We start from the raw sequence: 12,434 nt of genomic DNA on the forward strand, positions 1-12,434 counted from the left end.
CCTTACCCTCCCTCTATCATAGTTCCCTTACCCTCCCTCTATCATAGTCCCCTCTATCATAGTTCCCTTACCCTCCCTCTATCATAGTCCCCTCTATCATAGTCCCTCTATCATAGTCCCCTCTATCATAGTTCCCTTACCCTCCCTCTATCATAGTTCCCTCTATCATAGTTCCCTTACCCTCCCTCTATCATAGTTCCCTTACCCTCCCTCTATCATAGTTCCCTTACCCTCCCTCTATCATAGTTCCCTTACCCTCCCTCTATCATAGTTCCCTCTGTCATAGTTCCTTACCCTCCCTCTCATCCCCTCTATCATAGTTCCCTCCCCTCTCTATCATAGTTCCCTCTTAGTTCCCTTACCCTCCCTCTATCATAGTCCCCTCTATCATAGTTCCCTTACCCTCCCTCTATCATAGTCCCTCTGTCATAGTTCCTTACCCTCCCTCTATCATAGTTCCCTCTGTCATAGTTCCCTTACCCTCCCTCTATCATAGCTCTTTATCACATTATTTTAGGTGTGCAAAAGTTTGTTCCATTTAACTACCATTATCTGTCAAAAAACAAACATATAAAAAAATTAACTAAGAGAAAATAAAGAGCTAGTCTGGTAGTTTCTCCCAGTATAAGGGGCGGCAGGGTAGCCTAGTGGTTAGAGCGTTGGACTAGTAACCGGAAGGTTGCGAGTTCAAACCCCCGAGCTGAACAGGCAGTTAACCCACTGTTCCTAGGACATCATTGAAAATAAGAGTTTGTTCTTAACTGACTTGCCTGGTTAAATAAAGGTCAAATAAAATAAGCTACAACTGACAGTCAGGTGACCTCCAGCTGGACTTGTGAAGGTCACGCACTCCAGAACCAGTAGGTACAACTAAATGATCGATATCTTCATTATTAGTATGAACATTCCATAAGGTCTTAATAACATACAGGTTTCATATATAGTGTTTCTGTACATGACTTTAGTTATTATTAGAGTTCAGTCTATTAGGTATGTATGTAGGCACGTACACACTAGTCCAGGGGTTGCCATGGAAACAGCACGGCCAGGTGTGGTATGCCATCATCTGACCGGAAATGTCCATTAAGAAAGAGGAAGAGGCGTAGCTAATCGTTAACCCCCTCCCCCTTTGGATCTGTCAATTTGAAGGTTCCAGGGCCCCTCTGATTGGAGCAGGTAAAGCAGGGTGGTTGGAAGCTAAACCAGGCTAGCTAATCTACTTTCTCCTTTATAGACCCAAAGAGGGGCAGGCCAGCAGGCTAACGTTCAGTCGGTCCATGTTAGGAGGCTAACAGAAGAGTAATTAGATGAGTTTGTTGTTTTCTAGTTTGGGGTTTCAGAGTAATTCCTGCTGAGGGGAGCTGAGAATGACTGCATAGACATAATAGTTGGAAAAGGGCAGGGAGGGGCGACAGCCCAAACTCGCCAAATAATATATTTCTATACAAATGTATATATTCCGAATACATTTACCAATGTATATCACACGTTAAAATACATTTACAGATGCATAAACAATACATTATTTGGCAAATGTTTTATATTTCACATGTATCCTAAGCTGCATCCCAAAAATATATTTCAAATGCATTTTTTTCCCCGTATTGGAGATGGGAGTAGTGGTGAGTTCAGAAGACCACTGAGGGGCGGTGGTGGGGAGATGTGCGTGTTTGGGGATAGGGGGGTCCTTGGTCAACCCCCTATTGTGGCGGTGGGTGAGGTGCAGTGCTGCCTGGAAGGTGCCTGTAGCATTGTGGAGGGTTAGGACCCCAGAGGGCTGCCCTGGAAAGTGCCTGTAGCAGTGTGGAGGGTTAGGACCCCAGAGGGCTGCCCTGGAAAGTTCCTGTAGCAGTGTGGAGGGTTAGGACCCCAGAGGGCTGCCCTGGAAAGTGCCTGTAGCAGTGTGGAGGGTTAGGACCCCAGAGGGCTGACCTGGAAAGTGCCTGTAGCAGTGTGGAGGGTTAGGACCCCAGAGGGCTGCCCTGGAAAGTGCCTGTAGCAGTGTGGAGGGTTAGGACCCCAGAGGGCTGACCTGGAAAGTGCCTGTAGCAGTGTGGAGGGTTAGGACCCCAGAGGGCTGGCCTGGAAGGAGCCTGTAGCAGTGTCGAGCGTTAGGACCCCAGAGGTCTGCCCTGGAAAGTGCCTGTAGCAGTGTGGAGGGTTAGGACCCCAGAGGGCTGCCCTGGAAAGTGCCTGTAGCAGTGTGGAGGGTTAGGACCCCAGAGGGCTGCCCTGGAAAGTGCCTGTAGCAGTGTGGAGGGTTAGGACCCCAGAGGGCCGCCCTGGAAAGTGTGTGTACAATGTAAACCCCAAGGCATTTTTTACTTAAATCAATTAAATGTCACTTTTACTTCAAATGTTTATGTGGTACTGACTCAAAACGAAATGAGAAGTCACATCAACTCTTTTAAGTTATGATAACAAATCAACTTTTTTTCTCAGCATGCTCTACTGCAGACAGATTTTTTTCAAATAGTTTTTCATATGTGTTTTTGCATGTACATTGAGTGATTGATTAATCTTATGCTACACAAAGATACATTTTAAAAAATCTAAAATAATCCAATCATTTACTTAGATTTTTTGGCACCCATTTCTGAAATGGTTGTTCCAGTTTAAATGGTTTCTAACCCTGGCAGTCATTATAAATGCAGGTTGCGGGTAAATTAAAATATCAACTGTTTTACACATCACTTTGCAAGCCCGCCTAATGTGATTTGCAGGTAGGGATGGCAAAAATTGGGTACGTTGTGCGCAAATCCTTCAACCAGGATTTTTGGGAAAATCAAGTAATTTTGGGAAAGATTCCAGAAGTTTGCAACCCTATTTGCAGGCCTGATGTGGCCTGTAAACCTTGAGTTTCAGGCCACTGTATTAGGGTAACACTAGGCCTCAAAATAAGGCCTTATGAGATAAGTAATAAAGACTATAATTATAATGATAACATTTATCTTGGAATTCAATTGGTGAAGGTCACAGGGCAAATATAAAAGGAATGAATTCAACAACCATGTCACTAACAAATACAGTCATGGGTGGTAACTCTACAATTCCCTCAAAAAGGCGAGGCATACTGGGAAATTCTATTGGAGGCATGGGTTAGAGGTTCCTGTAAGTCACTCTGGATAAGAGCATCTGCCAAATGACTAAAATGTATATATTAAGTGCAAAGAGTTTCCTCAAAAGTTTTGAGTAATGACAGCACATTGGGGCTTACAGTGTAGCTGTGGAGGGTTAGGACCCCAGAGGGCTGGCCTGGAAGGAGCCTGTAGGGGTATGGAGGGTTAGGACCCCAGAGGGCTGGCCTGGAAGGAGCCTGTAGCGGTGTGGAGGGTTAGGACCCCAGAGGGCTGGCCTGGAAGGAGCCTGTAGCGGTGTGGAGGGTTAGGACCCCAGAGGGCTGGCCTGGAAGGAGCCTGTAGCGGTGTGGAGGGTTAGGACCCCAGAGGGCTGGCCTGGAAGGAGCCTGTAGCGGTGTGGAGGGTTAGGACCCCACAGGGCTGGTCTGGAAGGAGCCTGTAGCGGTGTGGAGGGTTAGGACCCCAGAGGGCTGGCCTGGAAGGAGCCTGTAGTGTAGATGCATATGGAGGCAGATCAGTGGTCTGAAGACAGCTTCACCCCAGTCAGACACCAGAAACTCCCCGCACCATTGGACATCTCCTGCAGGGGCAGGGACAACACAGAGTGACGGACAGGCCCAAGAGGTGAAGGGTAAAGGGTGACGTTAAAATGGCCTGAATGGAGATATGGAAGGACTGGTGTGATGATGATGATGATGATGATGAAGATGATGCTGTAGCGATACAGGGTCCCAGATGAGATTACGTAAGAAGTAGAGGCACCATCAGGGGAGAGAGAGAGAGAGAGAGAGAGAGAGAGAGAGAGAGAGAGAGAGAGAGAGAGAGAGAGAGAGACTGACGGATAGAGAAAGAGAGAGAACAGTAGAGCGATGATAGAGTGTAGATGAGAATTGAAGGTAAAACAGACTACAAGTCTACAACATGACGCCTGGAGAGTAGGAATGCGTGTGTGTACGTGTGTGTGTACGATACACTCACAAAGCTGCGTGTTGCGGCGAGACGGTGGCGACGCGGGTTGATGATTGTGCCGCTCAGACTGTGGACCATTGTGCTGCTGCAGTCAGTCTGGTACTCACTCCTCTCCATGTTGGCATTGGGGGTGAGGGAACGGGCTGGCCCTCCTACCCCACACTGCAGCCTCCTGACCGGGCTACCACCTAGACACACACAGGGCACAGTCTGGAGGTCAGGGATCATACTCACTATATACACACACAACTTCATACATATACTAGACTCATAGCTACATACACACAACTATAGTCTGCAGTACCTACCTCTACATCCTGCCTGGAGGCTGGCCCGGTATAGGAAGTCCAGCTCTGAAAACTCTGCCTCCTCAGGGTCACAGGCGTCATGCTGCCCAGGGGCGTGCTGGGAGTTGTAGTTTCGGTAGGGGAGGTGTGGCCTAAAGGGGAGGCGGCGGTCTGGAGGTGTGTCATATGGCGTAACCACGGCATCTGGGCGGTCCACGCTCCAGGAGGACCAATGACGTGTGAAGGTGTTGGCGGCGGAACCTTGATCGGGCCAATGTGGAGAGGCAGTGGAGGGTGAGGGGTGGGGCTGACTGCGGGAGGAGCAGGGGGTGGGTGGACGGTCGGAGTGTGTGTGTGGGTGCTCAGGGTTTGTATGTGAGGATGGAGGGTGAGTGTATTGGGGGTCAGAGTAAGAGTGTGTGTGTGAGGGGGGAGCGTGTGTGTGAGACATATCCCAGAGTCTGAGAGATAGAGAGGGGAGAGAGATGGCCAGGTGTCTGCCAACAGGTCTCACGCCCCCAGCCTGTAACAACTCCTCCAGGCTCATTCCCTGTCCTCCCTCACCCCTCCTCACCTGCTCCCCCTTCTCACCCTCCTCAACCTGTGCTGGGGGCTTGTTGGTGGAAGGGCGTGGGAGGGATGAGTGGAGAGGGGGCTGACCAGGGCCCAGGGTTGCATCCTGGTAGGCTGGCCGGACCTCTTCCCCCTCCTGATTGGGCGTCAGCAGTACTTGGAGCGGGCCAGACTGTTCACTGATTGGACCACAGAAGAGTAGGGACACTCAGGAGCCAATCACAATCAGAGTAAATCAAAGATTTTTAAAAACACTTAAAATGAAAATGATGGAATATGTAGAAATGAAAGCCTCTTATGTTAGGTTTATGACTGTGTAATGTAGTATTTATAGAGCTATACGGCACTATGTCACCACACATACTCACACACACCATCCCCCACCCCCCACATTAATTCTCCACATCTCTGCTGGCTGGCTCAGTAATAATTACCCAGAAGCCTTTGCAGCAGTCACCATAAATCACAGGTCTATTTTGATGAATAGAGGAGAGGAGGAAGAGAATAGAGAATACATGAGATAGAGCAGGATACCTGCCATCCAACCCAGCACCATCCCCTCACAGATATCTCACCATCAAGTACTAGTACAAACCAGTCAAGATCAGCATTGACCAACACAGACAGATACAGACACTGTCCACTCTACTGCACTACACACAGAGGAGGTTTTGGACAGGCAGATCTGGGACACACACAGAGGGTCCTGGGGTGGTTTTTGGACAAGCAGAGCTGGCACACACACAGAGGGGTGGTTTTTGGACAGGCAGAGCTGGGACACACACAGGGGGGTCCTGTGTGGGTTTCGGGGACACACAGGGGACAGTTATGGTACCTGCGATGTCCCTGTGGACTGGCGCTTCCTGTTTCCTGCTCCATATCCTGTTCCTGTGTTATTGGCTCCGCAGTGCTCCTCATGCACGCAGCTACAGTCAATCCACTACGAGAATTAGCCTCATGCAGGGGGCTGAGCACAGCTGAGAATGTTGATGAGAAAGCAGGAGGAGAGATACAGAGAGAGATGGAAATAGAGAGAGATGGAGAGAGAGATACAGAGAGAGATGGAAATAGAGAGATGGAGAGAGAGATACAGAGAGAGATGTAAATAGAGAGAGAGATACAGAGAGAGATAGAAATAGAGAGAGATGGAGAGAGAAATACAGAGAGAGATGGAAATAGAGAGATGGAGAGAGATACAGAGAGAGATGGAAATAGAGAGAAATGGAGAGAGATACAGAGAGAGATGGAAATAGAGAGATATGGAGAGAGATACAGAGAGAGATACAGAGAGAGATGGAAATAGAGAGATGGAGAGAGATACAGAGAGAGATGGAAATAGAGAGATGGAGAGAGATACAGAGAGAGATGGAAATAGAGAGAGATGGAGAGAGAAATACAGAGGGAGATGGAAATAGAGAGAGATGGAGAGAGATACAGAGAGAGATGGAAATAGAGAGAAATGGAGAGAGATACAGAGAGAGATGGAAATAGAGAGAGATGGAGAGAGATACAGAGAGAGATGGAAATAGAGAGAGATGGACAGAGATACAGAGAGAGATGGAGAGAGATACAGAGAGAGATGGAGAGAGATACAGAGAGAGATGGAGAGAGATACAGAGAGAGATGGAGAGAGATACAGAGAGAGATGGAGAGAGAAATACAGAGGGAGATGGAAATAGAGAGAGATGGAGAGAGAAATACAGAGGGAGATGGAAATAGAGAGAGATGGAGAGAGAAATACAGAGGGAGATGGAAATAGAGAGAGATGGAGAGAGAAATACAGAGGGAGATGGAAATAGAGAGAGATGGAGAGAGAAATACAGAGGGAGATGGAAATAGAGAGAGATGGAGAGAGATACAGAGAGAGATGGAAATAGAGAGAGATGGAGAGAGAGATGGAAAACATGAGGAGATAGAAAGAGTACAGGAGGAGAAAAGGAGAGAAAAGGTGAGGTGGAGAAGAGAGAGAGATGGAAAGACAGAGGAATAGAATAGAAAGAGAGATGGAAAGAAAGAGAGGAATAGAATAGAAAGAGAGGAATAGAATAGCAAGAGAGGAATTTAATAGAAAGAGGAATAGAACAAAAATAGAGGAATAGAACAGGAAGAGGGGAATAGAATAGAAAGAGAGGAATAAAACAGAGAGGAATATAACAGAAAGGGAGGAATAGAATAGAAAGAGAGGAATAAAACAAAGAGGGGAATAGAACAGAAAGAGAGGAATAGAACAGAAAGAGGAATAGAACAAAGAGAGGAATAGAACAGAAATATAGGAATAGAACATAAATAGAGGAATAGAGCAGAAATAGAGGAATAGAATAGAAATAGAGGAATAGAACAGAAAGAGAGGATTAGAACAGAAATAGAGGAATAGAACAAAAAGAGAGGAATAGTACAGAAAGAGAGGAATAGAACAGAAAGAGGAATAGAACAAAGAGAGGAATAGAACAGAAAGAGAGGAATAGAACAGAAAGAGGAATAGAACAGAAAGAGAGGATTAGAACAGAAATAGAGGAATAGAACAAAAAGAGAGGAATAGAACAGAAAGAGAGGAATAGAACAGAAAGAGGAATAGAACAAAGAGAGGAATATAACATAAATAGGGGAATAGAACAGAAATAGAGGAATAGAATAGAAATAGAGGAATAGAATAGAAATAGAGGAATAGAATAGAAATAGAGGAATAGAATATAAAGAGGAATAGAATAGAAATAGAGGAATAGAACATAAATAGAGGAATAGAACAGAAATAGAGGAATAGAATAGAAATAGAGGAATAGAATAGAAATAGAGGAATAGAATAGAAATAGAGGAATAGAATAGAAATAGAGGAATAGAATATAAAGAGGAATAGAATAGAAATAGAGGAATAGAACAGAAAGAGAGGAATAGAACAGAAATAGAGGAATATAATAGAAATAGAGGAATGGAACAGAAATAGAGGAATAGAATAGAAATAGAGGAATATAACAGAAAGAGAGGAATAAAACAGAAATAGAGGAATATAACAGAAATATAGGAATAGAACAGAAATAGAGGGGGAAAGAGGTATGAAGGAAAGACAGAAAAAGAGAAGCAAAGTAGAGGAGTGGTTATGAAGCATGCAAACTGCTCCTTTGTGTGTGTGTGTGTGCGTGTGCGTGTGTGCGTGTGTGTGTGTGTGTGTGCGCGCGTATGCGTGTTAGTCAATGAGAGAGAGGTGAGGTTTTCAAGAGAGAGCGAACAGCTGTTGTGCAGCGTTTAGTGAGGAGAAGATGCAAGAAACACAACAGGAGAGCAACCATCAAATCTGGGGTACGTTCAGAGACGACAAGCAGGTTCCCAACGAGTCTTATCAACGTTGTCCTGTACTGTGCAGTGAGGTTGCTCTCCTGTTGACGTGTTAGATGGAACCAGGCAGACTGAGGTGGTTAGTATTGGCTTAAAGCACTAACATTAGTAACCCAAAAACCATTGAATCGCATTTCAATAATGCCATTGATTTAGCCGTAGGTTATGTGTGTGTGTGTGTGTGTGTGTGTGTGTGTGTGTGTGTGTGTGTGTGTGTGTGTGTGTGTGTGTGTGTGTCTGTGTGTGTGTTGAAGGTGAACGACAGGATAAACAGACACAGAGAGTTTGACACAGGAACACACACGCACACCTGATTCAACGAATACATTAACCACCCAGCGATGGTGTGCGTTAGTGCTGGGGCAAACCAAAAACATGCACACTCTAAAGTCCTCAAGGACCAGCGAGTAGAGAACACTGGTCTATACACTGTTATACCGACACACACACACACACACACACACACACTGTAGGTATCCATAAACCGACCGAAAATGAGAAATTAAACAAAAGTATGTTCTTCTCTCTCACCCCGACGGAAAGACAGGACGGAAAGACAAGACAGAAAGACAGGACAGAAAGACAGGACAGAAAGACAGGACAGAAAGACAGGACAGAAAGACAAGACAGAAAGACAGGACAGAAAGACAAGACAGAAAGACAAGACAGAAAGACAGGACAGAAAGACAGGACAGAAAGACAGGACAGAAAGACAAGACAGAAAGACAAGACAGAAAGACAGGACAGAAAGACAGGACAGAAAGACAGGACGGAAAGACAGGACGGAAAGACAGGATGGAAAGACAGGACGGAAAGAAAAAAGAGGAACAGACGGACGGTCATGATGACACACACACACACACACACACACACTCACTAAGACAAACAAACACTAAGACACACACAAACACACTAAGACACACACACAAACACGCACGCTAACACTAACACACGCACGCTAACACACACACGCACGCTAACACACACACGCACGCTAACACACACACACACATACTAACACTCACACACACTAACACACACTCAGACACTCACACACACACACACACACACACACACACACACACACACACACACACACATTCACACACAAACACACTAACACAGACTCAGACAAACACACACACACTAACACACACACACACACACACACACATTCACATTCACACACAAACACACACACACACACAACCACACTAACACAGACTCAGACAAACACACACACACACACACACACACACATTCACACACAAACACACACACACAACCACACTAACACAGACTCAGACAAACACACACACACTAACACACACACATTCACACACAAACACACAACCACACTAACACAGACTCAGACAAACACACACACACTAACACACACTAAGACACACACACACACACACACACACTAAGATACACACACACAGTCTTGTATAACTAACCTTGTGGGGACACACATTTCAGTCTCAAAATCCTATTTTCCCTAACCCTGACCAAAACCCTAAACCTTACCCTAACCTTAACCCAAACCTTAACCCTAAAACTTACCCAAACCTTAACCCTAACCTTAACCCTTAACCCTAACCCTTACCTTAACCCTAACCTTAACCTTAACCCTAACCCTAGCTCCTAACCCTAAACCTAACCCTAGCGCCTAACCCTAACCCTAGCTCCTAGCCCTAAACCTAACCCTTAACCCTAGCTCCTAACCCTAAACCTAACCCTTAACCCTAACCCTAGCTCCTAACCCTAAACCTTAACCCTAACTCCTAACCCTAACCCTAGCCCCTAACCCTAACCCTTAACCCTAACCCTAGCTCCTAACCCTAACCCTAAACCTTAACCCTAACACCTAACCCTAACCCTAACCCTAGCTCCTAACCCTAACCCTTAACCCTAACCCTTAACCTACCCCTAACACTAATTTTAACCTGAATACTAAATCCCTTAGAAATAGCATTTGTCCTTGTGGGGAGTAACAGAATGTCTCCAGTTGGTAACATTTTTGTTGGTTTCTTATTCTTGTGGGTACTTCTGGTCCCTAAAATTATAGATAAACACATTCACACACACACACACTTTTTCCTGAAAACACAGACACATTCTCACACATTCTCTCTCTCACACACACACACACCCTCCCCGTCGTCACCTTGGTGTTGTAGCTGGTCTAAGTCCATGTATTTGGAGGGTCTGGGGTTAAATCCCACGGCAGCTTCTCTCTCCGCCTCCTTCCTCCTCTGCTGCTCCTGCTGCCTCGCTCTCCTCACCACCTCCTCCTGAAGCTCATCCAGCTCGCTACGGCCAGCGCCTGCACACACACACACACACACACACACACACACACACACACACACACACACACACACACACACACACACACACACACACACACACACACCTTATGCATGCACACGCACGCATGCACACACACATTCTCACACACACACACACACACAAGCAAGCACACACACACAAACGCGTGCGCAAACACACACATGCACGGGAACGTGGGAGAAACAAACATGTATAAATATTGTACAAACACACACACATTCTACCACTCTGATACCGTTAGATATCTCACACACAGACACACACCCAGGCTGTTGTTGCAGCCCCAGCGAGGTGCTGGCAGCTCCTGCAGGATGGCACTAGTGCTCTTAGACTTGGGCACCGTGCGCCACGATGGGCCAGACATCAACACACGCTTCTGACCTACCTCCCTGAGAGAGAAGGAGAGAAACGATGTGAGACTACAAAACATATGTCACAGTATGTTGGTGTGTGTGTGTGTGTGTGTGTGTGTGTGTGTGTGTGTGTGTGTGTGTGTGTGTGTGTGTGTGTGTGTGCGTGCGTGCGTGTGTGTACCTGTCAGGGCTGCTCTCATAACCACTCTCCATCCTCTGGATCAGACGAGGCTGAGACTCCGCCCCTCTCAACGGGGGAGGAGGGGGGCAGTCTGCGCCGTTGCCTAGCAACCCAGGCATCCCTGCCACCCCCTCCGTATCTCCCCCCACACCACCTACACCCCCGGCCCTCTCTCTTGACCCCTGCAGATCAGCCGTGTTAGTTGGACAGTGTTGTTGAAACTCAGAGGGTAGAGGGGGCCCAGGCAGGGTGCTGTAGCCCAGCGGAGAGCCTCTCTGGCAGGTGAAGATGCTGTCGATGTTCAGGGCTTCCCTCCGTGGCCTCCAGGCCGGCCGGTAACTTCGACCCCCAGGCGAACTGGAGAGGATAGGTTACATTTTACATTACACATGAGTCAAAACACTTGACAAAATACTGCAGCAGGTATTTTGTTAACTTATTGTAATAAGTTTGGAGAACTCAAACTTTAACAAATATATTAATTAAATAAGGCTTCTACTGAGCATGCACTTTGTACAGTAACACCCACATGTACTAGTATATATGTCAGTATATACACTATATATACAAAAGTATGTGGACACCCCTTCAAATTAGTGGATTCAGCTATTTCAGCCACACCCATTGCTGACAGGTGTATACAATCGAGCACACAGCCATGCAATCTCCATAGACAAACATTGGCAGTAGAATGGGCCTTACTGAAGAGCTCAGTGACGTTCAACGTGGCACCGTCATAGGATGCCACCCTTCCAACAAGTCAGTCCATCAAATTTCTGCCCTGCTAGAGCTGCCCCCGGTCAAACTGGCTCAGAAAGCAACATCAGCACAAGAGCTGTTCATTGGGAGCTTCATGAAATGGGTTTCCTTGGCCGAGCAGCCGCACACAAGCCTAAGATCACCATGCGCAATGCCAAGCGTCTGCTGGAGTGGTGTAAAGCTCACTGCCATTGGATGAATAACACTTCACTATCTGGCAGTCCGTTGGACGAATCTGGGTTTGGCGGATGCCAGGAGAACGCTACCTGTCCCAATGCATAGTTCCAACTGTAAAGTTTGGTGGAGGAGAAATAATGGTCTGGGGCTGTTTTTCATGGTTCAGGCTAGGTCCCTTAGTTCCAGTGAAGGGAAGTCGTACTGCTGCAGCATACAATGACATTCTATACAATTTTGTGCTTCTGACTTTGTGGCAACAGTTTGGGGATGGCCCTTTCCTGTTTCAGGATGACAATACCACGTACACAAAGCGAGGCCTGCACAGAGCCCTGACCTCAACCTGATCGAACACTTTTGGGATGAATTGGAA

The 12,434-nt window shown here is 46.6% G+C and overlaps 1 protein-coding gene across 1 annotated transcript in view; it reads right to left on the minus strand.

Annotated features, from left to right (window-relative positions):
* Positions 1 to 464: 464 nt before the first annotated feature.
* The window catches only part of LOC115106339 (inactive ubiquitin carboxyl-terminal hydrolase 54-like), a 41,234-nt gene continuing 29,264 nt past the window's right edge, over positions 465 to 12,434 (minus strand). The window contains exons 12-18 of the mRNA XM_065008378.1: positions 11,129 to 11,485; positions 10,859 to 10,983; positions 10,410 to 10,568; positions 5,559 to 5,886; positions 4,358 to 5,088; positions 4,059 to 4,237; positions 465 to 3,566 (exon numbers count right to left, since the gene is read on the minus strand). Coding sequence (XP_064864450.1) covers positions 3,435 to 3,566; positions 4,059 to 4,237; positions 4,358 to 5,088; positions 5,559 to 5,886; positions 10,410 to 10,568; positions 10,859 to 10,983; positions 11,129 to 11,485 — 2,011 coding nt within the window. The 3' untranslated portion in view covers positions 465 to 3,434. The remainder of the gene's footprint in view (positions 3,567 to 4,058; positions 4,238 to 4,357; positions 5,089 to 5,558; positions 5,887 to 10,409; positions 10,569 to 10,858; positions 10,984 to 11,128; positions 11,486 to 12,434) is intronic.

This window comes from Oncorhynchus nerka, linkage group LG23 (assembly GCF_034236695.1).
Source record: "Oncorhynchus nerka isolate Pitt River linkage group LG23, Oner_Uvic_2.0, whole genome shotgun sequence".
NCBI classification, from domain to species: Eukaryota; Metazoa; Chordata; class Actinopteri; order Salmoniformes; family Salmonidae; genus Oncorhynchus; species Oncorhynchus nerka.